General features: G+C 37.4%; 1 protein-coding gene across 1 annotated transcript in view; it reads right to left on the bottom strand.

The window, feature by feature from the left end:
* LOC106919102 (tensin-3-like) overlaps positions 1–23,343 on the bottom strand; it is a 42,984-nt gene extending 19,641 nt beyond the window's left edge. The window contains exons 1-15 of the mRNA XM_014989277.2: positions 23,189–23,343; positions 20,537–20,710; positions 19,844–19,894; positions 19,640–19,762; positions 19,451–19,515; positions 17,432–17,515; positions 17,180–17,292; positions 16,240–16,300; positions 16,088–16,163; positions 15,678–15,807; positions 15,448–15,513; positions 13,759–13,863; positions 8,369–9,241; positions 1,598–1,728; positions 62–170 (exon numbers count right to left, since the gene is read on the bottom strand). Coding sequence (XP_014844763.2) covers positions 62–170; positions 1,598–1,728; positions 8,369–9,241; positions 13,759–13,863; positions 15,448–15,513; positions 15,678–15,807; positions 16,088–16,163; positions 16,240–16,300; positions 17,180–17,292; positions 17,432–17,515; positions 19,451–19,515; positions 19,640–19,762; positions 19,844–19,894; positions 20,537–20,686 — 2,137 coding nt within the window. The 5' untranslated portion in view covers positions 20,687–20,710; positions 23,189–23,343. The remainder of the gene's footprint in view (positions 1–61; positions 171–1,597; positions 1,729–8,368; positions 9,242–13,758; positions 13,864–15,447; positions 15,514–15,677; positions 15,808–16,087; positions 16,164–16,239; positions 16,301–17,179; positions 17,293–17,431; positions 17,516–19,450; positions 19,516–19,639; positions 19,763–19,843; positions 19,895–20,536; positions 20,711–23,188) is intronic.
* Positions 23,344–24,432: the final 1,089 nt, after the last annotated feature.

Below are 24,432 nucleotides of genomic sequence, written 5' to 3'. Positions count from 1 at the left end.
TTTCCAAATGCAGACACACCCACGGCCACAGGGGCTCAATTTTTTTGACATCATATCTTACCATAGGGCGTTGGAGGAGACACTGGGAATGCCGGAGTCGCTGGGATGAAGTCAGAGTTGTCCACTTGTCCGCGGTAATCCACACTGTTAGTTTTGTAGAGATGACCATGCTTTAAAAAGACCAGCAAGGAGAACGAGGTGAGGAGAAAACAAAGAAAGAGCATCAGAAATGTTTTTTATGAAGTGCTAAGAGGTGACAACCTCCCCCCTCACACACATAAACACACAGCAGCAGACATCAGTCTTGTGATCTGAGTGTGGCTGCAATGTGTGTTTTGGTGTAAACACTCAGGCCATTCATGCAACACGGGCAAAAGGCTGGGTGAAAGAAAAGAAAAGTCCAGATTTTCCAAAACAAAAAAGCCAAACATACAGTGACACCTAAATGTTTTGGAAGTGCATAAATGATTTGTTTCTTTAGGTTTCTATGGTGACTTTTAAGATAGTTTTAAGACTGCTCTCCAATGAATCTGCTTCACATTTATTCAAGCTCTTAATAACTTAAAAACGTTTTTAACAAAAACAAATTTTCTACTGTATTTTCCCAAAATGATCAACTAACTTTATTTCTGAAGTTTTGCTGGTTTATCAAGGTGGAAAAAATCAAGACATCCCTCAGAGTCCAGCAAGCTGTATAACTGTCTCCTCCTTCAAAAACAGTAAAACTAAGATCAGATTGTCACAAGTGCAGAGTTTGCTCATCACTGGTATCAGGTGGGTGTGAGAGTAAATGTGTTCACAATGAAGTAAAGACCATTGGACACGAAGGAAAGTAACAGAGTCAGTCTAGTCCGATGAGTAAAAAATTGAAGGACACATCAAAACTCAACAAAAAGTTAATATGTGCCTAACATCTCGAGAAGAAAAAGTAAGAGCTTCCCTGAGCTCTGTGTGGCGCCAACAGTTAAGCATCCTGATGCAGTCCAGGTGTTGGGATGCTTCTCTTACAATACGGACCCAAGAGCACTGAAATGATTAAAGGCTAGGGTCAAAACATTCTGCAGCGGCAACTTTATCCAACGATCCTGGAAAAATTTGGTGGTGATTTATTTTCTGGCGGGATGGAGCATTTTCTCATGCCGAAAAAGTGTTTATGAAGAAGCTAAAACATCACAGCGCTGAGATTTTGGACCTATTCTCAGAAAAGTCTATATATTTTGAAATACCAAAAGCAGGTGGAGATCTCTTCAAAAAAATTCTTCACTTTTCTTCAACATTTTGAAGCTGTAGGTACTTTTCTTGTCCGCAATTTTATTTTTACTAAAATGTTTTAGGTTTATGCTCTTCGCACCCTATATTGCGACTTTATTTTTTTTAAAAATAAAGTCTAATTTATTCATGAGCTCCAAATGTTACCTGATAAAATAATTTGTATACCTCTGTATGTGTAACGGCAGCAAAAAGACATCGAAAATGTGAGCGAGCACATTTTATTGTTAATTCAATGCAGCACAAAAGCTCTAAATCCAAAATGATTTAATCATCCTCCCCTTCTTTCTACCTGCCAGTAAGTCAGCTGAGTTGAAACTGAGTTTACCTGGGAGCTTGAGAAGGAGGGGCTGTTGGCTGGGGAGCCTTTAAAGCTCTGAGCTCCGCCTCTTTTCCATCCTGGACTCTGAGGGCCACCATAGTCCATCACGTCGCTGACATGTTTCTGCTGTTTCCACCCTGATCAGGGGAATAAAGAGGCAGAGGAGGGAGGGAGGGAGCCAGACAGTAAAACAGATTATAATCTGACACGCAATCCGTTTGAGAATCAAACTCAGTCATGTGTTCTGTTGCTACACACATTTACACACACAAACAGTCTAGTTATGTTTTTAAAAAAGCGTGACGTTAAACTAAATCGACACTTTGTTGTAAACACATGCCGACTTGGCAATAAAGGGCGATGACAGTAATTAGTGTTTGCGTTCAACAAAAGCTTCTCTCCATGTCTTTTATCAGTGGAGGTACAGCTAGTGTGACTAAGAGAGCCTGCACCATAAACAGATGGTGGAACATTGCCTTGTCTCGCCTGAAAAACATCTGCTATAACAATCTTTGTTTTTTTCTTTTCTTATTGATACAATAGTGTCCTCTGAGTTCAGAATTATGCTGAAGTCTGTTGTAAATATGCATGCTTCCAAGCTGAAATAAATTATTTTGAGAAACCAAATTGTAAATAGGCTGATTTCATTAACTAACACAGAAGAAATTCTGAGTCTTTGTCGTTCTCCAGTTCGAATAATAAAAGCATCAGTGACACTGTCAAAATACTGACACTAAATCTAGCAATCAAGAGGAAGGGAGCGAAGGGAGCGAAGTACAAGCAGTGCTCACAGGATTTCTAAAACGTAGTCGTTTGTGGATAAAAAGTTCTTTGAAGACCGCAGACGCTGCTGGGTTTGTCGTTTTATTGATGTACCACTGATTTTCAGACACTTCAACCTGTTATGCTTGGCTTTAAAGTCTCTGCTGCTGGTATTTAGAGGGTCAAAACCTGGTAATAGGCTAAAATTTTAAGGGCTCAATTTTAGCCACCCAAAACGTCTCATAAAAGAAAAGCTGGAAAGAGCCACTGCAACTAAGCCAGCTACTGTCCCTGCAGCGGGCCAGCCAAAAAAGCTTCCATGGATGTCTCAAGTATCACCTAATGTCCACCACATTTGTTACAGGACTGTAGTCTTTTCAGGAAGATGAGAGGGTGAAGGCATTATGTTAAAACTTCAAAAGCATTCCAGAATGCTTACAAGTTCCTCCTTCAAACCGTTCCCTGAAAACACTCACTATAATAATGAACCAAGACAAGTGTTAGTTACAGCTTAAAATGCGCCTGGGAGGAAATATCAGCTTCCAATGCTTTGACACGTCAATCTGCTGATGTACAAACACTCAGACCCTGTTTCCGGCACATGAATTCTAGGTTGCAGCCAAGACTAATAAGTAAAGGATGAGCGGTAGATGTTGAAGGAAAGACACTAACAAGAGTTGTCTGAGTTGCTGAAAAGGACATTCCTGTTCGTCCCAGATAAACCAAATTCTCACTGCTCTGTTTCTCACTGTTTCTCAAGCAGATGGCATCACAGAGGTCACAGAATAAGATTTACTGTTCTTCCATGCGCTGTCCCAGTGGATATGATGTAATGAATTCACCGTACAGCATGTACCATCAGGTTGTGGAGAACCAGGCAAGGAGAGACAATATGGAGAGTTAAAGGAGTTTCCAAAAAAGCATCATCAACGATTTGTTGAGTTTCTCTTGCTTTCTGAAATGCAGTACTTTTATATTCCGTCATATCTTTGCATTTTTGCTAATACAAAAATATTAAATTTCATTTTTGAGCAATAACTTTTTGAAAAAGGTTGTCACAGCAGGCTAGCAGTCCTTGATTCAAGGATAAAATTACAAATTCACGCATTACATTTTTTTAGAATTTCTAAAATATTAATGATTTTTCCTGAATTAATTTACGGAAAATTTAATTAAAGCTTTCTACACACACTACATTGACATGCAGAGTTAACTGGAGCTAAATGGTGGCTCATCGATTTGCTTGAATCCCAATCTTTGTTCCAGATCCAATCGCATTTTGGACTGCCTTGCAAAATAACCAAGTATGTTAAATCAATATTTTGTAAATATGCCCACATGGGGCATGGACTGTTGAAAGCATTACAGGAGCAGAGGAAGGCTTCAGCATTCAATGTACAAGTGATTTCCAAGTGTCAGTCATTCCTACGCCCATGCTCAATTTAAACTGTTCCACTCTGAAATGAGACAATCCTTCAAGAAGCCAATTCACCATGAGATATTGCTCATTCCTTGCATGTAAACCGTCATGACGCCAAAATGCTCTCAGAGGTTATGTATACACACGTCACACCCGCAGGAAACATAAACACCTGTTATTTCTTCCCCTTATTAAGGAACAATAAATTAGATCAAGAAAATATCCAAAATAAACATTCAGTGCTATTTGTTTTTAGATTTTCCAGTTTAGCTTAGTTCTCAGGTGGTGTTTTTTTTGTTTGTTTTTTTTAGTTTAGTTTAGTTTTTTTTTCTCCCCTGCATCACATAAATCCCTGTCATCTCTTGGTGTGAACACACAAAACTTCAGGTTAGGGCTAATCTGCCTTCATCTGTGATTTGTACCCATAATCATTGTATCTTTTTTAGTCACTTTACCCACTTCACGTTACGTGTGGTTGCATAATATAACCTCAGGGTCTGTATATTTCCAGTGACAACAAGGCAAGCGGTAGAGTAAACACATCATTGTGTGTCACATACAGAGAAGCTTTGGTTATCACTGTGTACACACCAGAGTCCTCCACTACCTGTTCGACTAAATTCTCCCAAACTTCAGCAAAACCCACATTTACAAACCTCTGTCCTACAACAAACATACATACTTCTGTCTTAAATGGAGATTTCCACCAATTGGTGGTAATTTGTACCTGGAAAAAAAAACCCAGGAAGATAGAGCACATCACCCCAGATCTAAAGTCCTTACACTGGCTCACTGTAGCTCAGAGAATAAACTTTAAAATACTGTTGTTAGTTTACAAATCACTGAACGGCTTGGCACCACTGCACATTAAAGATCTGTTGTTGTTCTATCAACTTTCCAGAGCTCTGCATTCCCAAAACCAGAACTAAACACGGAGAAGCAGCATTCAGCTTCTGCACACCACAAATTTGGAACAAACTTCCAGAAAACTGCAAGAAACACTGAGTTCCTTTAAATCAAAAATAAAAAGCCGCCTGTTTAGAATTGATTTTGAACCATAATAAATGAAACATTGATCAACATTTTTGTCTGATTTTGGTGATAGCACTCATCAAAATATAATGTTTATTCAATTGTTAACTGTATGGTATTTTGTTTAAAACTTTCTAATTGTGTGTTTTTGTTATTTAAAGTACTTTCAACCGCCTTGCTGCTGAAATGTGCTATACAAACAGTTTGAATCAGCAAAACGAAACCATGAAATTCAGTCTTAAGATCTTCATTCACCTGAACATGCTGGAAATTGTGTATTTTAGAAAGTGAGGCAGCATAAGTGTTTTCAGCATAATGGGCAATTATTTAAAAAAAATATTCTAGATAACATCTGGGATTAATCTTCTGTGCAGTGCCACTACAGTTTAACAGTAATAAATTGTACTTGTCTTATCGCAATTTTCTCATAATGCAATTTTCTCAAGTCTGATATGCTTGATGTGATGTTTGTTTTAAATAGGAGTAGGTGGAGCCTTATTTTTACAAGCAGAATTGTCGCAATTGGGCTTTATTTAAAAGTAATTTATGGTTTTTCCATAGTTTCACTGTCTGCAGAGCAAATCTTGACACAATGCTTGCCATGGTTTTGTGCAATTGTCAGCTCAAATTTGGACTCTAAGGAACCTAGAGAACCTTCAAGGATTGACACAAGTGACAAGTGACATATTTCAGACAGACAGGCAGACATTGAAAACCATAAAAATCTTTAAAGCTTCTCATCGTAAGAAGAGTTTCCGTCTCCTAAAGTTTGGCCTTCTAAACATTTAAAGGGAAAATATGTCTTAAAACTAGGCAACACTTTAAGTTTGAAAATATATTAGTAAAGTTTGTGTTTCCATCGTCTTTAAAACCAAATAATTTAATTTCAAAATATACTTTTTTTTTGCCACACCAAGAGTGTTTTGGAGCCACGACTGTAAAACAAAGAGTTTGAAACTTAACTGAAATGAAAAATTCTTACGAGAATTTAACAAATGCAAATGGACTGTTGACCACAAAGAGAGGGACAAAGGGAGCACTTTTCATTTCTTCAATAATCCTGTAATGCAAGAAATATGTACAGGAATTTGACAGATTTATTGTCGCCTGAAAAAAACCCCTGTCTCGGTTCAATAACAACTAGTTCCATGCCAAGGCTATCAGAGATAGCTTTAATGGAGTCAGCCAGACCATTGAGGAAACGCTGGTATTCCTGTCACTAGTACATACAGTTGAAAATATACACTATATAAAAAGACACATCTGCATTTTTTTATTCTGTGAAATCAGAATAAACTCTTCCTGTTTCAGATCAGTTAGGATTTCCAGATTTGCTAAATGCCAGACTAATGAGAGCATTTTGAAGGCATTTTTTATTACTTTCAAAGTCAAAAGTTTAAATACACTAAGATTACTCTGTATTTAAACAATCTGGGAATTTTAATATAATCTCTTTGGAAACTCCTGAAAGAAATTTTGTTGTGCTTTATTTTGTGCACAATGACAATAAAAAGAATTTTGGAGTTGTAGCACACACTCCTGCTGTGAAGTTTGTTGATATACTTTATTGATCCCAATGGGAAGTTAAATGTTGTTGTAACTCATTAATTGGAAGTCTTAGTATTTTTTAATTGAATTTCAAAGATCACTTCTGGTTTCAACTATACGTACCTGTTGATGATGTAGGAAGATGCATTCCTTAAACATGCAGTGTATATGATGTTATCATATGCAATACGGTTGCATATGATAGCATGGAGTCATATTTTGCATGTTAAAATATGATTGCATATTTTAGCATGTAATCATATTGTACTATAACATATACGATATGATTGCATGCTAAAATAGGCAGCAGTGTGGTTTTATTGGACATAGCAACAAATTTCACCGCATGAGTGCTACAACTCTGTGTACATATCTGGCAGATTTAGATTTTAAAAAATAGATTAATCCAACCAAGATGTTTGTATAAAACTGAGACAAACATCTCTGAAAAGATAAAAATGTAAGAGCAGGATCATTAAAAAAATATGTTTTACATATTAAAAATTGCATAAAAAAAATTATTCATTTCACAATAATCAGTAAAAAGTCCCTTTTTAGTTGCCAAGCAGTTTTTTGCAGGTTTCCACTAGTATTTTAAAATTGTATTGATGATTCCAAGTCTTTGATGTTAGAATAATTTCTCGTCACTGCTTTAATCTGTAGCTCTCTTCACAGATTCCCTATCAGAATGAAGCCAGTGATTAAATTACTATTATTATCTGATTATAATTAATGTGGAGATGCTCACAAGATGTAGTTTAAAAGTGTATAATTTAAAAAAAATTATGCTGACATTTTGTTGTGTACCATGTACTGACAAAAACATAATGTGACACACTATACAAAAGTGGTATAACAAAAGCAACAGACATACTTTGTAGACATGACAAAGCTTGATCTTTCTCAAAATGTGCTGAATAACTTCATATTTAGATTCACACTAACACGCACAGCAAGATATAAAAAAACAAAAAAAAAAAAAAACGAAGTAGTAGGGCTACAGCTCTTCAGACTGAAAAGCATGGGAAACGATTTACTCTGAATAATGTTAACCACTCATAATTAAAAAATATACTAAAATTGTGAGATTTTCAGATACAATTACAACAGCTGCACTGCAAATATGAAGTATAATATTTGTATAATGACATACAGCTGTAGTGGTCAGAACTGGAGGAGAAATTTAAATGCTCCATGCAGCTATTTTTTTTAAAACTGATTTTTTTTTTTTTTTTAAATATAGACCATGGTCTCTGAAACAATTTTTGTCACTTCCTCCAACTCTCTGAGCAAATAATCACAGAAATCATCATGGTAGGAACTAATTTTCAAGCTAGTGACTTATGTTTATTTCACACTTTTTTGCAGGCCTTTTCTGAATTTTGGACATGGAAATGGTAAGCTGCAAGTCCAAACACAATAGAACAAGAAACTTGTTCATTAGCAGTTGGGCTGGACAATAAATCAATAACAATATATATATCGTGACAGACACACAGTCAGTGTGAATAAATAATACATCTGATATAAAACTGAATTTTCAATATATAAAATATTCATTGAACTCCAATTAAGAACGTATCCAGAGATGAAGAGAGAGGAAAAGCTTCAGCTGTTCTCACTCCCAGCGAAGAAAGGTTGGTGGCATCAACTAACTCACTCACTCGACCTTTTAAGTAACTTGGGCAACAGCAGTTTCATGTTTCATCACTGTTTGCCTCATAACTGCTTTAAGATAGACAATGACACGAGGAAAAACTGTGGTTAATAAAGGAAATGTCACACACCACCAATATGGCGGCATTTCAGATTCGAAAATCAAAAAACAATCAGTAATTATCGATTTTGACTGATGCAAACTGTTTATTGTGATGCGTTTTTCTGCCCGAACTGGCAGATAACCCTTCTGCAAAACTATAAAATGACGCTTCTGTGATTTTTCATGGGTGTTGGTAGGACAGATATTTTCTAACAGCTCTCATACATTTTACATCAAGCATTTTGTTTAATGTTACCTGACTGATGGGTTTGTCCTTTGTGGCTTAGGCCGTTGGTGTGCAGAGAGGCCGAGCGGGACAGAGGAGAACATCTAGTGGGAACCGGAACAAAAGTGGGGTCTAAGTCCAGAATCAGCTTGTTCAGCTGCTCAATGGACTCGTCGATGTCTGTATTTAAGGAGGCCAGTTCATCTTCTTGACAGGATGAAGTTATATTTTCAGGCTGTCTGTTGTTCTGGTCTAACAAGCCTCTCTTCACTGCTTCCCTGCTGCTTAATCCTCGTGTTGGTGTATCAGGAAGCTCCAGAGGTGCTGGTCTCTCTTTCTTCGACCAGCTGGCTCCCTGCTCAGGGATGGGATCCACCATCTGCTGCTGTCGAACCCAGGAGTGAGTGGAGTACTCTGTTTGGGCTTGTCTCTGAGTTGCAGGTACTTTTTCAGAGGGAAGTGAGAAAACGCTGCTCGAGTCTGGAGCCTGTGAAGGAGAACCTTCGTCCTCGTCATCAAGAATATCCGTCTCCCTCTCGCTTGATGAAACGTCGCCATTGATGGTGGCTCCCAGTCCGGACTCATCTCCAGTCACCTTTCCATCACCAGCACCAGAAGAACCCAGCTCAGTCATGACCTCCAGAAGAGCCTGGATTGGGTCTGACTCAGCCCCAAAACTCAGCTTCTCAGCCTGGCTACAGGTGTCCTGCGTGGCTCCTCTTCTTTGTCTGACTCCGGTCCGCCCCTGTGAGGCAACGGAGAGGCCCGAGTCACTGCTGGCTGACGGCGCTCTGTCGCTGCAGCTCGGGCTGATAGATGGCAGAGGGTACAGAGCTCCTTCCTCAGTGCTCTTCTTCCTCACTTTGGAGTATAAATCTCTATTTCCAGACACATGGGGAGGGCCTGGAAGGAGACAGAAATCACTCTGGTCAATTTAAAAAAAATAGAGAATCACCACTTTTGGAAGATTCTTTTGCCGTTTTTACTAAACTTAAACCAGACGACAGGAAGCATTTGAGCTAAAACATGGGCACTCTGGCTTTGCAAACATCTCAAAAACATGAGTAAAATATTTTTCCCAGATCAGGCAGAGATAAAATTAATGTGATGACAAGATGAAAAACCCTATAATCAGTACTTTGTTGCGATTCTTCTAGTTTTTCTCTCAACTTTAATACTTTGAAGACTTTGCTTCATCATCAAGACTTCATCAACAGCAAACTTGCTTTGAATTAATGTAATTCCTTCAAAATAATGACTGAGATTGATGTATCTCTATTACCCAACATGCAGTCCCACATCAACAAATGCTCTATCATCATGTCTTCCATACACTTTTCTCTCAGTCTTGCTTTTTTGTGCTTATGTGTTAATCATGTTTTTTTTTTTTTTTGTCATTTCTTTTCCGATCATGAAAATAACAATAGTAATAAATTTTATTTGTACTACACTTTACATTATCAAAATCTCAAAATGTTAACAGAAATTACTTAAAAACAACAATAAAAAAAAAAACAGCTAAAATACTAAGCATCTTTTGAAGGGGTGAGAAGTTCTTTGAGTTAAGGAAGTTAATTTCCATTCATGTGTTGATGAGTGAAGAGGGGGATTTTATTTTGTAAGTTATCCCACTGCATTGTGGGATGGGAAGATAGTGAAAAGAATAAAGAATAAGTGTAAAGTGTTCATATTTTTGCGCTCTCGTCAGGATCCTAGCTGGAGCCTCTGAAGCCTCCTGGAAGATATCCCAAGGTAAAGGTAAAGGTAATTTTATTTATATAGCACATTTTTAGCAATAAGGCAATGCAAAGTGCAAGGAGTACAGCTTTACATCAATCCGGTCTGGAGGAGACAATGGCATAGATCCGTTTTCCTGAATCTGGTGGGGTGAGAGAGGATCAAAGTTTGATAATGTTAAAAAGTTAATGGAAGTAGATCTTTCTGGTCTACATGACATTCAAAGGTGAGGCGGGAGTTCATTTTAACTCTGAGGTTTGTAACTGACGGGGAAAAGAGGATGTTGTGACTAGAGGAAGTGATGCCGATCATAGTAGATGACTGGATCTGGCAGAGAATGATCAACATTACTTATGTTTTGATGTTTTGATGTTGATGATGAAGATAAAATGCAGAAATTACTAAGAGTTCTCTGTGCTGATGCTTTTGTTTTCTCAGATCTGTCTGGATTTCTCTGGAACATTTTATTTGTATTTGCTTTGAGCTGAAGAAAATAGCGAATGTATTTTTTTTAAATATTCTGTGTTGATTTATCGTTTAGACAATTTTCATAATCTCTTTGATTGCTTCCACTGACAGCTCTCCCTTTGGGTGAATGTTTCACTGTTTTCCTTTCTAAAATTATTGCTTACTAAGTAATTTGTTCTTTTTTTTCCCAGGTTCGCTTGTAAACTGTTTCTCATGACAATAATCTGTAGCTCTGAGATTTAATGGTAAATACATTTAAATAAGAGAAAAAAAAACATCACACTAGCAATTTGCTGTAATCTGATTGTTGTTTACTGACTCTTTCAATTTGTCTCTGAATCACTTAAATTCTACTGGAAAACTCCAATTTACAGTCAAAACTGATTGTATACAGTGGAGTGTGCACCTGCATCACCACAGCCCATGAATCAGGACTTCAGACACAGTTGGTGTAGAAAACACAATAATCTTTTTGTGGAGGCTGACAGGACCATGCGTGAGTCTGCATGTCACGAGAAAAAGTACGTGTCCATCACAGGTGTCTACCTGGGGTCAGACAAAGGTGAGTGTGTTGACTCACATATACTATAGTTTGAATAGCAAGAGATCTGATTAACAGCTCTTCTAGCTAGTAGGACCAAATTGGTCCTGGTCTCACTGAAAAATCAAACCAGCATCTCCATAAAACTTGTCAGCAGAATGTGAAGCGTTCCAAAACTGAGTGATAGACGACTGATTTGGTTGCCCTCCTCTCTTCCTTCAGAATCTGGAACATTGGTTCCAAATGTAATCCACAATTTACTTTTATAAAGTTATATATATATATATATAGATATATATATATATACATACACATATAACTTTATGCATATAAGCTTGTTCAGTGTCTTTTAATTTGTGGTCAACCCCCTAAATTATATAGAAGTGGGCAGAAATAAGCCACTTAAATATAAGATATGTTCCATGTTAAGCTGGTTTAATTTTGATAAAGTGAAAAACAATGTACAGTAACTACTGGATAACACGCAGTGAATGCCACAGCTGTATAAGTACAGCCTCTTGAGTGCAGAGAGGCAATAAAACTGAAGTGCCAGAGATGCATGGTAAAAACTTCCCAGTGGTTCTAAAAGCTTTTTCACACACTGATGTCCACAAACTGATAAACAGAGATCCAAAAGAGCAAAGCTTCAATCAGCCCAAACAGAAATAAAAGTAAGAAAGCTTACGTTACCCACAGCCAGCAGGAAACTTTCACTGTCCGCTCTGCTGACTGGAAACAGGATGGAAATACTTTGCCGAAGCCTCCCTCCGGACTCAGGGAAAGAGGAGGCGAAACGGATGACAGGCAGAGAAGGAAAGAGAAGGATGACAGTGAAAGCAGACTGAAAAGTTTCAGAGCAGCTCCTGATTCTGCTCCTGTTTTTCCGTCTTCTCAGCAGCAGGAAGACATGTGAAGTACATTCTTTCTCCTAAGGTGCTAACAGCTCTCTGGTGTGCCCCCTCCTCTACTCTCTCCTTTCCCTCTCTCACGTTGCTGCACTTCAAATCCCCGCCTTCAACCCTTTAGTTTTTTTTTTCTATGCTTCTGTCCCTCCCCTCCACCCCCCTGCATCCTGTCCCAGCCGACACAGGTAGCTGAGGGTGCACTCATGCGTTTTCATCTCAGGAAAGGAAGGAAACTAAAGGGTGGATCATTCACTAGCCTCACATACACACACACACACACACACACACACACACGCATGCATAGGTGGAAGTGTGTGCTATACACATAATGCACTTTCAAGGAAGAAAAAAACACTCCAAAAGGACCTTGAGCTGCCCATATTTGGTGAGGAGAATGTAAACATGGAGGCGGACTCCGGGGGAAGAGGGGGAAGGGAATTTACTGGACAAATTGCAACCTGCAACTTGAACCTGAGAGCAGTGCAGATAGAAAGGGAAGGCAGATGAGGGGATGGAGTGATAGAAGCAGCACAGGAGAGAAATGTTAGAGGTTCAAGTAGAACAACCTGAGCTCCAAAACAACAGTCGCAGGAGCAGCTGAGTTCCACATTCCTGTTTGCAGTCCTGTGTGTGTTTTCCGTGTTTACGTGCCACTTTTTCACAAGTCTTTAAATCTAAATTACACGGCTGGCGGGGGCAGATTTAGCCATGGCATAAAACAGCTGGAGCTGAAACCTCAGCCACAGCTTAAAGCCATTGTTTCAGCTGTCTGCTGTGGGATTTTGTGATTTTGTGTTGGTGTTTTTATTCCGAGGAGCTGGAAAATTCTTGGGGAAAAAAAAAATCTGCAGCTCCCAGTCTGTTCGCTGTCTCGGTTGCTTTCACGAGAATTCCCAGAAACGTTAAGAGGAAAGTCTTTATCACTAATCGTCTACAATTATGAGATATTTTGTAGGTGGCCAAGAAAGAAACCACAGCAAAGCAATCCAAAGAAAGCTGGAAATTTGATTGTTTCTTTTGAAATAAATTGTGTGAAAGTGTTGAAATCCCTCCTCTTTCGATCCAGTTTGTACTCCACCAGAGAATGACTCTCTTTCATCAACAAATTATTTCTTAGACATATACACCTGTTTTTTTTTAAACGATTCTGAAAAAAGAGGGAATCTAATCAAAACTAAAATTGTGTGCAAATTGCCAACAGTTCTTCATGAAGACCTGTTGGCCCAGATTTCAAGACCTGTTGGACATTGTTGGCCCATATTTCTTTGAGATTTATCAAGATAGAAGTAAAAGCAAAAAATAAATATAAACTAGAAAAAATATGAAAACATTAATAAATGTAAACCGAATGCAAAAAGTCTGTGACATTTTTAAGTAGTAAATATATGAAACTAAGCAGTTATTAAAATTATGTCCAACAAATCATGAACAATGTAGAAAACAAGCACAGCTGAGGAGATAATTTTGTCAAACATGTTGCTCTTTTTGTCTCATTTAATGAAATAATTGTTATATGTACATATAAAATACCTTTGTTGTTGTTGATACAGTCTAGTTTTATTTTAGTTTTATACGGTGACATGTTTCTCTACTTTCATAATGTCTATTTGTTTTATATTGTTTTTTGTTGTTTTTAATAAGTCACAGCAGTGTGATTTCCATGTTATCACATTTTCCCCTCGCATAACACAATATTAGCGGATTCCATCCTAATCCAGACAAAATGACAAATCAGGGGAGGATAAATAAGAATAAAAGGTACACTTTACTTCTTTCATGGTGAGGCGAGTCCTGGAAAGAATCTCGTCTGACTAATGGCTCCATCGTGTCATAGTCCACCGTCACACAGCGCCCATTCAACCACTGCTCTCTACCTAGACATAAAAAAATAACAAACACCAGTCACTCAGGGAATAAAACTCATCCCCTCGTTCGATTCCTCATAAAAATCAAAACGTGAAATGTTACATTTTGATATCCTCCCATTTTGTTTGTCTTTGTTTTTCCTCCTGCGTTAGTATCTACTGATTTAAATTCCTCACTGATATGCGTGTCCGATAAATCCCTCACATTGCTTCCTGTTGAGTAATGAAGAGCCTGGTTGCTACTACTGAGCGGGACGATTTTCCATTTTTTTTTTTTTTTTTTTAGCGTGCTGTCCAACACTGCCCCCTTCTGGATGCACAACGTTTTCTTTCACAAATGACAATTAATGATTATCCTCCTTTTTAAAAGTTACTTGACAGAAATGAGGGGTCAAAAATGTTAGACTAATAGTTAATTTAAGTCTTTATCTTATTTATCATGTGGTGCTTATTTTTAAGTGAAACTACATCATAGACGTGACAAATTTCCGCTAAAATTATCCTAAGGTATCATAGTTGTGTTGTTATAACCTTAGGGTGCAGTAAGACATTAACTTGCCATGCTCCTTTTTTTTTTCTCCTGTTTAAGGTACACTTGACCAACCGAGTTTGTGTTTAGCTGCGTCTTTTCCTGAATGGAATCAGAGACAGAGCCATCCCTGTGCTCTTTGTTATTCTTTCCCATGTCTTCTTAGTTTCTTGCACAATTTTGCTAAAAGAAAGTGCTCCTAATATTTTACTACCCTGTTTCTTTTGAGGACAAAGCAACCATTGACATAAATATTCTTGCCAATAACTACATTATGTGTAGTCTCTTTGCTTTTCTGTCCCATATGACCCCACCCTGCGTTTACAGACTTTACTAAATTGTCTATTAAAGCAAGAGTCATTTTTATTACAGTTGATAAAAGTAGGAACCTTACATGTACTAAAAGGACTGTTTTGAGCTCCATTACATTTTTTTACTGATTTATTTAAAGTTGATTTATGTGAGAACACTGAGTGGTGAACATTTTATGTGCTTGTTTTGCTCTTGCACATTCTGACATTCTGACAATGAATTGGGTGTTAAGATTGTTTAGAAAAGCAAATCAATCAAATTATTTTGCTGAACTGCTGATCAATTATGATACTGATACAAGTACCAAAAGAGGTACAACAAAGCTTACATATCCCTTACAAATGTAGCTATCTACCCAATTCTAGAAGCGTTTAAGCCTATGAGGTCATTGTTTTACACTTTATTTTTTTGCAAAAAAAAACAAAAACTATCATTTATGTGGTGCATTCAGGATGGCATAACATTCATTCAGGGAATTAAGTGTTTGCTTGCAGAGACTTGGTAAAGAGTTTGTAAATCCTCCAAGATGTCTTTTTACTAAGTAAAAATATCTGTTAAAAAAAAAAAAGATTTTTATGTCTCTGGAGACCAATATCAATGCAATGAAATGTTTTTGTTGTTGTTGTTGTTGTTTTTCTAAATTTGCAGAGAAAAACATTTTAAAAATGAGTCAACTTGCCATGCATTCCGATACAACACATTAAAAGCTTATTTTCCTCCCACAACATGAATGTTCTGCAGAGTAATTCTACCTGCGATCTTTTCTGGGCTTTCTGAGAACAGCAGCTCCACTTTTCCATCATCTGGGAAACGGGAATCTGGAATATCGAGAGCCAAAATGAGACAGCTGCATGTGTTTCCATTTGTCCTTCGAGGTGCCAGCGTTAGTTCAGGTGTGCGGAGAGCCAACAGTTTTATCAGTTACAGATTAAAGCCTGACAGAGCCCCTGAGCGGAGCTGGAACAAAGCAGGTTATAAATACCTTCAGCAGCACAGTCAAGGTCCGCCTTGCAGAAAGAGAGGGAGTGTCCGAACACCAGGCCCATGTGAAACTGGAGGCGGAAAATGACTTGGCGACTTGCTGATTGAAGGTTTTTTTCATAACACACCACCTAAAAATGAGGAAAATTTGAGTGACAACGCATCCTGTTTACTGTTCCACCTAATTCAGTTTACCCCAATTGCTTCCCAATGTCTGTTTGAAGGAAATCTGATGACTTTTGTTGAAAAACAAAAAAAAAAAATCAACCTAAATGGGTAGAAGCGTCTTATTGTAATTGACTTGATGGTCAAATAACATGAACTCTATCCATGTTATTTTACCAACTAGAAGGTGAAAGAAATGTGTTATGCGGAAAACAAACACATAGAGAAGTAGTATGACTTTCTCACCATGATGTCCCCTTTGAGGAGCTGAGCTGGCTGAAGCACGATGTACAGCCGATCCGTCTGAGCAGCATTAACGTGACTGAAGTGAAGGCAAACACATATTAGTCACTGTCCCCTATCTTTTGTGTTTAGAGCGTCTAAATGATGAGCCTTACTAGACTGGTGATGTGCAAACTGCTTGCAGACTTTGGTAGACTCTAAGGAAAAGGTAGCATCCTGTGGGATTTAAAAGAATACACGACAGTCTTCATTAGCTGCAAGCATAAAGTCATCTTAGCTAACGAAATGAAGGATAGAAAACATCAGCCTGTGTGCAACTGATCCATGTATTGTGTTTTACTTGAATTGAGTTAGTGAAACAAATACGACACTTACATAATATTCTAGTCTATGTTTGTACATCTGTGTCCAGAATATGGGCCACAACTTTCAGACACCTTAATGGGCTAAGAAGAAAGTTAGTTGGATCATTGCTCTGTGACAAAAATATGGACTTATTTCTGCATTTCATTTGGAAATCAAATGAGATGACATTAGGCTCATTGATCAAACCAAAATAACAGTTTATTTGAGTAATATAATCTAGCTACCTAGTGACTGATTATGAGTAGATCATAGAAAATTACTTCAAATCATTAGTCATAAAGGCAGTTTTTAAGAGTCTTTTTTACAAAACTGTATGAAGACGCAGTGCAGTACACCATGCAAATATGACTCAGCATGAAATTTCCCATGGTAGAAAACGCCTTTTTGCGCCTTTTATTCTTAAAAATTCAGGAAAACAGCAAGAGCACAAAATGGCAAAACACCCAGAAAACCATGTTTGAAACTCTCAAAGTGAGATTCTCATCAAACTCAGTGAAGTGCAGGTGATGCTGTTTAAGCTGACTATGAGGTGTCTTCTGTCTGACAATCTTCACCTGTTTTGTTTCAAATGAACGTGGTACGACCTGTGAACCTCTCTCTCATGCCACCACTCACCACTCCATGTGGAACTGTTTCAGATGTGTTGAATGTGCTGTTCTAAGTGTGCCAACTCCAATTTGCAAAGCCCCTTTACAAATGCGTAGCTGCCATTTTTCTTTTGACACTTACCTTCATCTGCTCTTGTTTTGGGAAGACCATAAAGAACTACACAGAGCAGAAAAGACGGAGATGGGTTCATCCTCAGTCCTCCTTTCAACATGCTGCCCACCATCCAAACATACCTGAGAAGACACAGCGAGTATGTTTCTGGGAAGCGTACCGATAAAAATACCACTGAATGACAATCTAGGGATAAGTCAGATCATGACAGATGAAGGCTGAATGTGAGTCATTTGACTTTCTTGGCCAGGGGGTTGTTACCTTTTCTGTGAGGGGATCATCAGAGCAGATAGCTTGTCGTTGTAGAATTTCCTCATGGCAAAGTGGTCCAGAGAGAGGTCTGCACTGAGAGAAATGCACATGTTCAGATAAAGTTGCAGCTACTAGCTGAGCTGCAAATGGCTTGAAACATTTTGGTATCCTGCAGAGATTTCTGTCTCAGAACCTGCTTAGATCTACCCGATTTGATTTGCACATAAAGTAACTGAATGCCTTTACTCTCTTGACTGTCTTTTTCTCACAAAATTATTTATGTATTTTAGGCTCTGCTACCAGCAGAAACCAGGCGTCTTTCACAAGTCGTAGCATGTCTGCGATCACAAGCTCATGGATCGTGCACACAGGGACAATGGTCACAATCAGATATTTCCCAACCGTTCAGCCATGATCAGCATGTCGACGCACACGTGCCGAGAGCAGGAATTTGATTAGAATCTAGCTGAACTTTTCTGACATCTGAAGATTAACACAACCTAAACTAATATGTCTAATATGACTTCCTTGTTAAAAATAGAAGATGTGCTCTGTAAAAGTTATATTTTTTGCACCAGTGTGACTTGCCTGCATGCACAACAACAGGATATTTGGCTAAAAATCAAACAACTCTGAGTTTAAAGTCTCTTTAATCATCCAAGCTGTCCTTTGGCTTGTCAAGAGCTCAGCCTCTGTTTTGTTGTGTCAATTGCTCTTTGATCTTAACAACCACCCAGAAAAGCTCTTCAAGATTTGACAAAATCAAACAACGTTCAGTGCCTCAGGCTGAAAATGTCTATTTAGACCTTTTCAACAGGAAACTCTTTAAAACAAAACTTTAAAATAGCAACCTTAAAATTCTCTCAAGAAGCCCCCTACTTTACAGGATTTCTCTCAGAACATTACATGGTTAAAAACTAAAAAAATATGTAATCTAAAGTGTTCTCGTAGAACACTTCTTATATCTACTCCACAAAAACAAAGTTAACATTCTGCAAACACTACATTGTTTCTACTAATTTCTTGATGATGTGGTGTTTAAATGCTTTGATCTAACTGGACAATTCCTGTTTATCAAAAGAAAGGAGATAAGGACGGTGCTGAAATCCTGTATTAGCTTAATCAGTCCCTGGATCACAGAAAATTTTGTAAACATTAATGAAATTTTTAGACAAGCATCTGCTGCAGTGTCATAATTACTGACAAGCATCTGGGGGGGTTACCATGGGGTGGGGGACTGCAGTCTACATCCAGTCTACATCCATAATCCTGCAGTCTACATCCATAATGTGCTTCAAAGTTCACAACTTCCTTCAGCTTCTTCGCAAACAACCCACATGCTCAATTTGGAGACATATCCAACTCTCAGGCTACAAGCCCCATTTCACAAGGTAGCACAGCAAAGTCTGATTCCTTTGTACAGGATCTGATCATTGTACTGTATCCACTGTCTTTCAGAGCTTGAATAGTTTGTTTCAATTGCTTGTTTAGAGGAGTGGTGCAACCTGATGGATGTAGCAGCTTTTATTGTAAGGCTCTATGCAGCACAAAAGAGCCTTACAATAAATCGGATGGTCACTAAAGGCCAGTGGTTGTTTAATCGCATTGTAGCCAGGTTGAAATTCTCTGATAACAAAGCCAAGCCAGTCTATGCAGGCGACACTTCATTGATTAGTTCCCATTGCAGCCAGGAAATTCACCTACACAGCATTCCACTTATGCTCCAACAATGATAATGAACCAATATGCTTTCAACATGGAAGATTTACGGACTCTCAAACAGGACGGGGTAATCTTGTTACGTGTAACTTAAAGTGCACTCCATCGTTAAAGCATATTAGATGTCAAAAATGTCTCCAAGGCCCTCCAAAGACCATCCATCTTCTGGCTGCATAGTGTGATGGTGCAGGCTTAGTTTGATGTAAAGGGTGAAGAACAGGCTTGTTTCATAGTGTCTTCAAAAGTTTATTCACTAATGTACTGCAGTTCAACTCTATTTGAAGAAAAATCAGTTCTTAAACGTGTTACCTGGCAGACATGTTGCTGAAGTGGATGTATGATGCCAAGAGAACTCCAAGCTTTCCCATATCTCCCTGTTGAAGACGTACACAGATTTAAGTGTAAATATTATGTCCCCCCATGTGCCACACAGATCACCTCAAACACAACTTAATGTTACTGTGAGTGGGCAGTGCCCCCCCCCGCCTCCATGCTTACCCTGCAGTGTAACACCAGGACGTGTTTTGGATCACCTTGTAGCCAGTTCTCCATTGCTGTGCACACGTTAAAGATTTGATCCAAACTGGGAGCTAAAAGATCCAGCCAACCTGTGTTGAAAATCTGACAGGAAACCGAAAAGGCTGTGTCACATTCACGCAGAACTGAAACCTTGAAGCCAGATACCTATGAGTGCTTAATTACCTTGTGGGTCATTTTTGTAAGAACGTCATGCTTCTGGGAAAGGTTAATGAGCTATATTAGAACAGAAAAGCGAACGTTCAGAAATTACAGTCGTATTCAATAAATCAGAATAAGCACTCAGATGAGGGCCGTTTGCTAGATGGAAAATAATAACCCTTAAGAAGTTCACATTTTGTCTTTTAAAAATATTGTTTTTATTCTAATTTTAAATGTCATATTGTCATTACCTGTAAGTGTAAAATCATCAAAATTAACATAGATAATTATGTTATTTATGAAGCTAACTAACATAATTAAAATTATGTTAATAATGACAATTATTAGCATAATTATCATAATCGGATTAAACAGATTAGTTCTATTCATTTCTGTTTAATCTTGCAGGTAAGAGGTATATTTAAACAATTTCTTAATTGATCCTCTTTTATACCCTTCTACTATGAGTGAAATTGAATTGGCTTTTCAAAAATTGTAGATTTTCCCCAATTAATTACGATTAGTTGGGGGATTAACTGTTTCTATTTATAATTTGCTTATAAAAAGTAGCATTTTTAAAAATCTTATAATGTAGTCTACGTTAATGTTAATAGCTATTGTCCTTAAGAAAGACCTTCAGAGTAGTTCTTTGGATTTATACATGAGTGAAAAGAATCATGAAAAGAAAACAGCTGTTAAAAAACAATATTTTCTCACCATATAGTTGTGCCCATGCTTAGACTCTAGCATAGGGATAATCTTCCTCAGATTCTGCAGGTAGAGATCCTCTGGACACGTAGAAGGGCAGATGATGCTGATGATGCACTCTGTGATGTATGTCAGATCAATTTGTCGTAGTTCTTCCATGACAGCTTTTAGTTACATTGGCCTCTGAAAACATTCAGAAAGTGATGCAGGACATATATAAAAAGAAAGTTATTAAAACTTTGGGGAAGTGAGATTTTGAAGCTGTGAACGCAGCATTTGTCAAGGTTTTTCCACGAGTTCATTGACCACGTGAGCCACATTGGGATTTTACTCAACAAATTTCTGATTTCATCAGTTTTATGCACTCCTTTTTTGAACATGTTGCTTCACAAAGTAGGGTCATGACCGAGCAAATGCTTAGTCACCTTAAACTCTCCCTGACATTAAGACTTGAAAAAAATCACATGAGCAAAAAATGAGAGTTCATGAACTTACTACTCAGCAGATTACAAATTTAAAACAGTTAACAGAGACAAAGAAAATAAATTTTGTCTTAAGAAATCTACTTTATTTTCAATAACAGCAACACAACTTCTGTAGAAACTACAGATTTTGTGTCTAATTTTACTCAGCCTCACCAGCTGTCTTTTTAAACTTTTCCATCTTACTACAGCTAATTTCATCTATTTTGTATTTGACATGCATAGAACAACAGAAGAAAACCTGTAAAATCACTAAGCATTGATGTTGTTTGCAAATAATTTAAATTGCTCTCAAACTGAAAATGGTGAATAATGGCATACAGAAATGTAACAGCTGACAGCAGGACATTGTTCAACTGATCAGAAATCTATAGAATTGCAAAACTGATGTATTCTCAATCTGTACAAGTGTTTCTGTGCTTGTATATTTAAATTTTATAAAGTAGACATGACTATTAACCCATTCTGAAATGATCAACACATGAACTCTGACTGTGTTTAACAGAAGGGCCTACAATCTGGCATCAGTTTTTTCTTTCTTAATATTCCAAGCGTTATTTTCAAATTGTTTTATGAGAATAAAAACGCATTCTAAGGAGTGCAATTTCCTCCCTCATTCCTGAGTAACCCATCCACTGAGCTACATGTCAGTATTTGGAAAAAAACAAAACAAAACAAAAAAAGATCTGGTTTGGGAGTGAGTTTGACACACAGCTGGGCTGCAAGGAAAACACAAAGAGCCGTGCTTAAACTCGTGTTCACCCAAGCCTTGTGACCACAGCAGAGTAAACAGTGATGCAACCCTTTTCACCAGCTGCACACAATAATAACGTCCAGCTCTGTCTTATCGTAAGAATTAAAACTGCACAATGGGAAAATGTCCATGTCATGTCTACAAAACGTGTCAAACAATTCACATTTTCGGAAAGATTTTTGAGAAATTCCTCCTAATTCAGTGGGGATTAGATAGCACACTTTAAGAACAAATAAAGTAAATTCACATTCAGAAACATGCTATCACAAAATAACAGCAATGCAAACACCAATAAGTATGAGGTAGCCTACTAAATAATTTGAAGGGAACACAAAAAAAGTGAAAAATTATTTGATGAATGACTACAAGAAAATAATCAAGACAGCCTCTGTTTCAAAGCATTTGGGGAATTTCCACCCTTGTCGTGCTTTTCCTCCCAAATCTGTGGCTTTAAATTTTAATTCTTTGTGTGAAAAACGTGACTCTTCAGACCTGGTCTGTTTCCTCAGTTCCCATTATCTGCTGCATCCCTTCTTTCTAGAGAATCCATGCAGTAGCAGCTAACAGGGCTGGGCAAACAATCTTAATGAGTGACTTCTCTGCAATGATGTATTTCTGGGATGTTTTTCCAACATTTTTTACTGCTGCACATCTAAATTTGTCAGTGCTCCGCCTGAAAAACCAAAACAAGAAGTGTGTGTCTCAACTACGCTCATGCTACCCTGAAAAGTCCTTGAGTACTAAGTGGGCCACATATAATTACAGTTTCTATTTCCCATTTTTATAGAATGGAATTCCCAAGTGGATCACCCACCTATGTTTATTTTGTGTTTGACTTACGATCTTACAAAAGAACACTATTGCTTTGGTGGATGCACAGTTTGATTGTTACCTAAATGAAGAGATAATTTGAAACTGAAAGTACATTTAAAAAAAAACAGAAATGAAATTAACAGCAGCATCTCATGATTGCAAATTATCATTCTGTTTTAGTCAAACGCTTTTCATTTCCTCAAGTACCTTTTAAGGGTTTCCAAATTATCCTCCAGTCTTCCTAAGTGATCCAAATAAAATTCATTTCAGAAATTACATTAAGGTTATGTTATGTTGATCCGCTGAATTATAGCACTCCTACTGGCAGGGATTTCACTCCTTCCAAGTCCTTTAACATTCAGCCAGAGATATCTGAATCCCACAGCAAACACATCTGTGTATACTCTTTGCCTTAATGTGTCAGTAAATAAATCTTTGCATTTACAGTAGAACCATTCTTCAGTGAGATTTGCCAGTCATCACATGCTCTAAACCTTCAGTGGCCATTTACATGCAGGTGAAAGACAAACTTCATGGAACAAAGAGCAGGTCAACACTAGTTCAAACTTTTCTGTAACCTGTCAGAAAACAACAACAACAAAAAAGGCTTACCTTTGCTGCAACAAACAATGTGTTATATTCACAGCACAACACTGCAAGATGTCTGAGTGAATGGTATTAAAAAAGAGACGAGGTGGAGACTTGAGAGTAGGTGGGAGGAGGAAGGAAGAGCTTGATAAAGTATACTGTGACAGCTCTGCTTGCACTTTGCCCTCTGTTGGACTGCAGTGTGACAGCAGTTCACTCACGTCTGCGTGGACGCCCATAGCAATCCAGCAACACCTCTCTGAAAACAAACAGGAGCTGATTAAACAGTTTTATCTCCGTGTTGTCTGGGGTGACAGACATTGAAATTTAAAAACGACACTAAACCAACTTTTGATCATTTTAGGGTGGAAGAGGAACTGTCAAACTATCCATGCCTTTTTATGGTGCTATGATTTGTGAAAGCATATTTTAATTATCAATGTCATGATGTTTTGGAACTTGCAGTCTTAAAAATTTGTGTTCACTATATGAATGTGTGTCAAACTGTATTTACAGACAAATTTCAAAACAAAATACTTTCGAAATGATTGAGGAGGTCACACAATGAAACCAGTTTGTCATATTAAATGGCTACTAACATGTTTTAACAACTGTGATAAGTATATTTTATAAACTTCTACTACTGTTACTACTATTACTACTACAAGTAATAATAATAATAATAATAATAATAATAATAATAATAATAATAATAGTTTAAAAATACTTAAAAGTATTAAAACAATGTTAAATATATAAAATTAAAAACAATAAAATATTATACAATTCTACTGTATAAGTTACAAAACTTACAATAATTTAGGTAGAAAAGGGAAAAAAGAAAAAATTAGTGTGATAATTTTTCAATAAAACAGTATTTATTTCACTTATATTGCACTGCTAGTATGTCTGTGATAATTCAATATTTATTCCACTAGATGGCGTTAAAATATGATGCTACTTTGTAAAGGCAAGGACAAGTGTCTTAATAAACGTGACTGTGAATTAAAGTTTGTGTACTGGTTCTGTCGAATATATTTTTTTCCTCTTCATATCACTTTACATATTATTATTTGACAAACCACTGTAACTTCAAGCTATGGTACCATCACTGTCTTATTACAGTTGCAAAGGTCATTAATTCAGTGGAAAGTTCCGTAAAGTTAATGTTATGATCTTATGTAAAGATAGTGTTATGATCTTATGTAAAGAAATGGCAAAGAATTATGGTTACTGCAGTTGTCAGTCATATATATTTTGTCAGAATA

This window comes from Poecilia mexicana, unplaced genomic scaffold (genome assembly GCF_051168715.1).
Source record: "Poecilia mexicana isolate PSO_F unplaced genomic scaffold, ASM5116871v1 scaffold_4, whole genome shotgun sequence".
In the NCBI taxonomy this organism is placed as follows: domain Eukaryota; kingdom Metazoa; phylum Chordata; class Actinopteri; order Cyprinodontiformes; family Poeciliidae; genus Poecilia; species Poecilia mexicana.
This window is presented reverse-complemented; position numbering and strand designations above follow the sequence as displayed.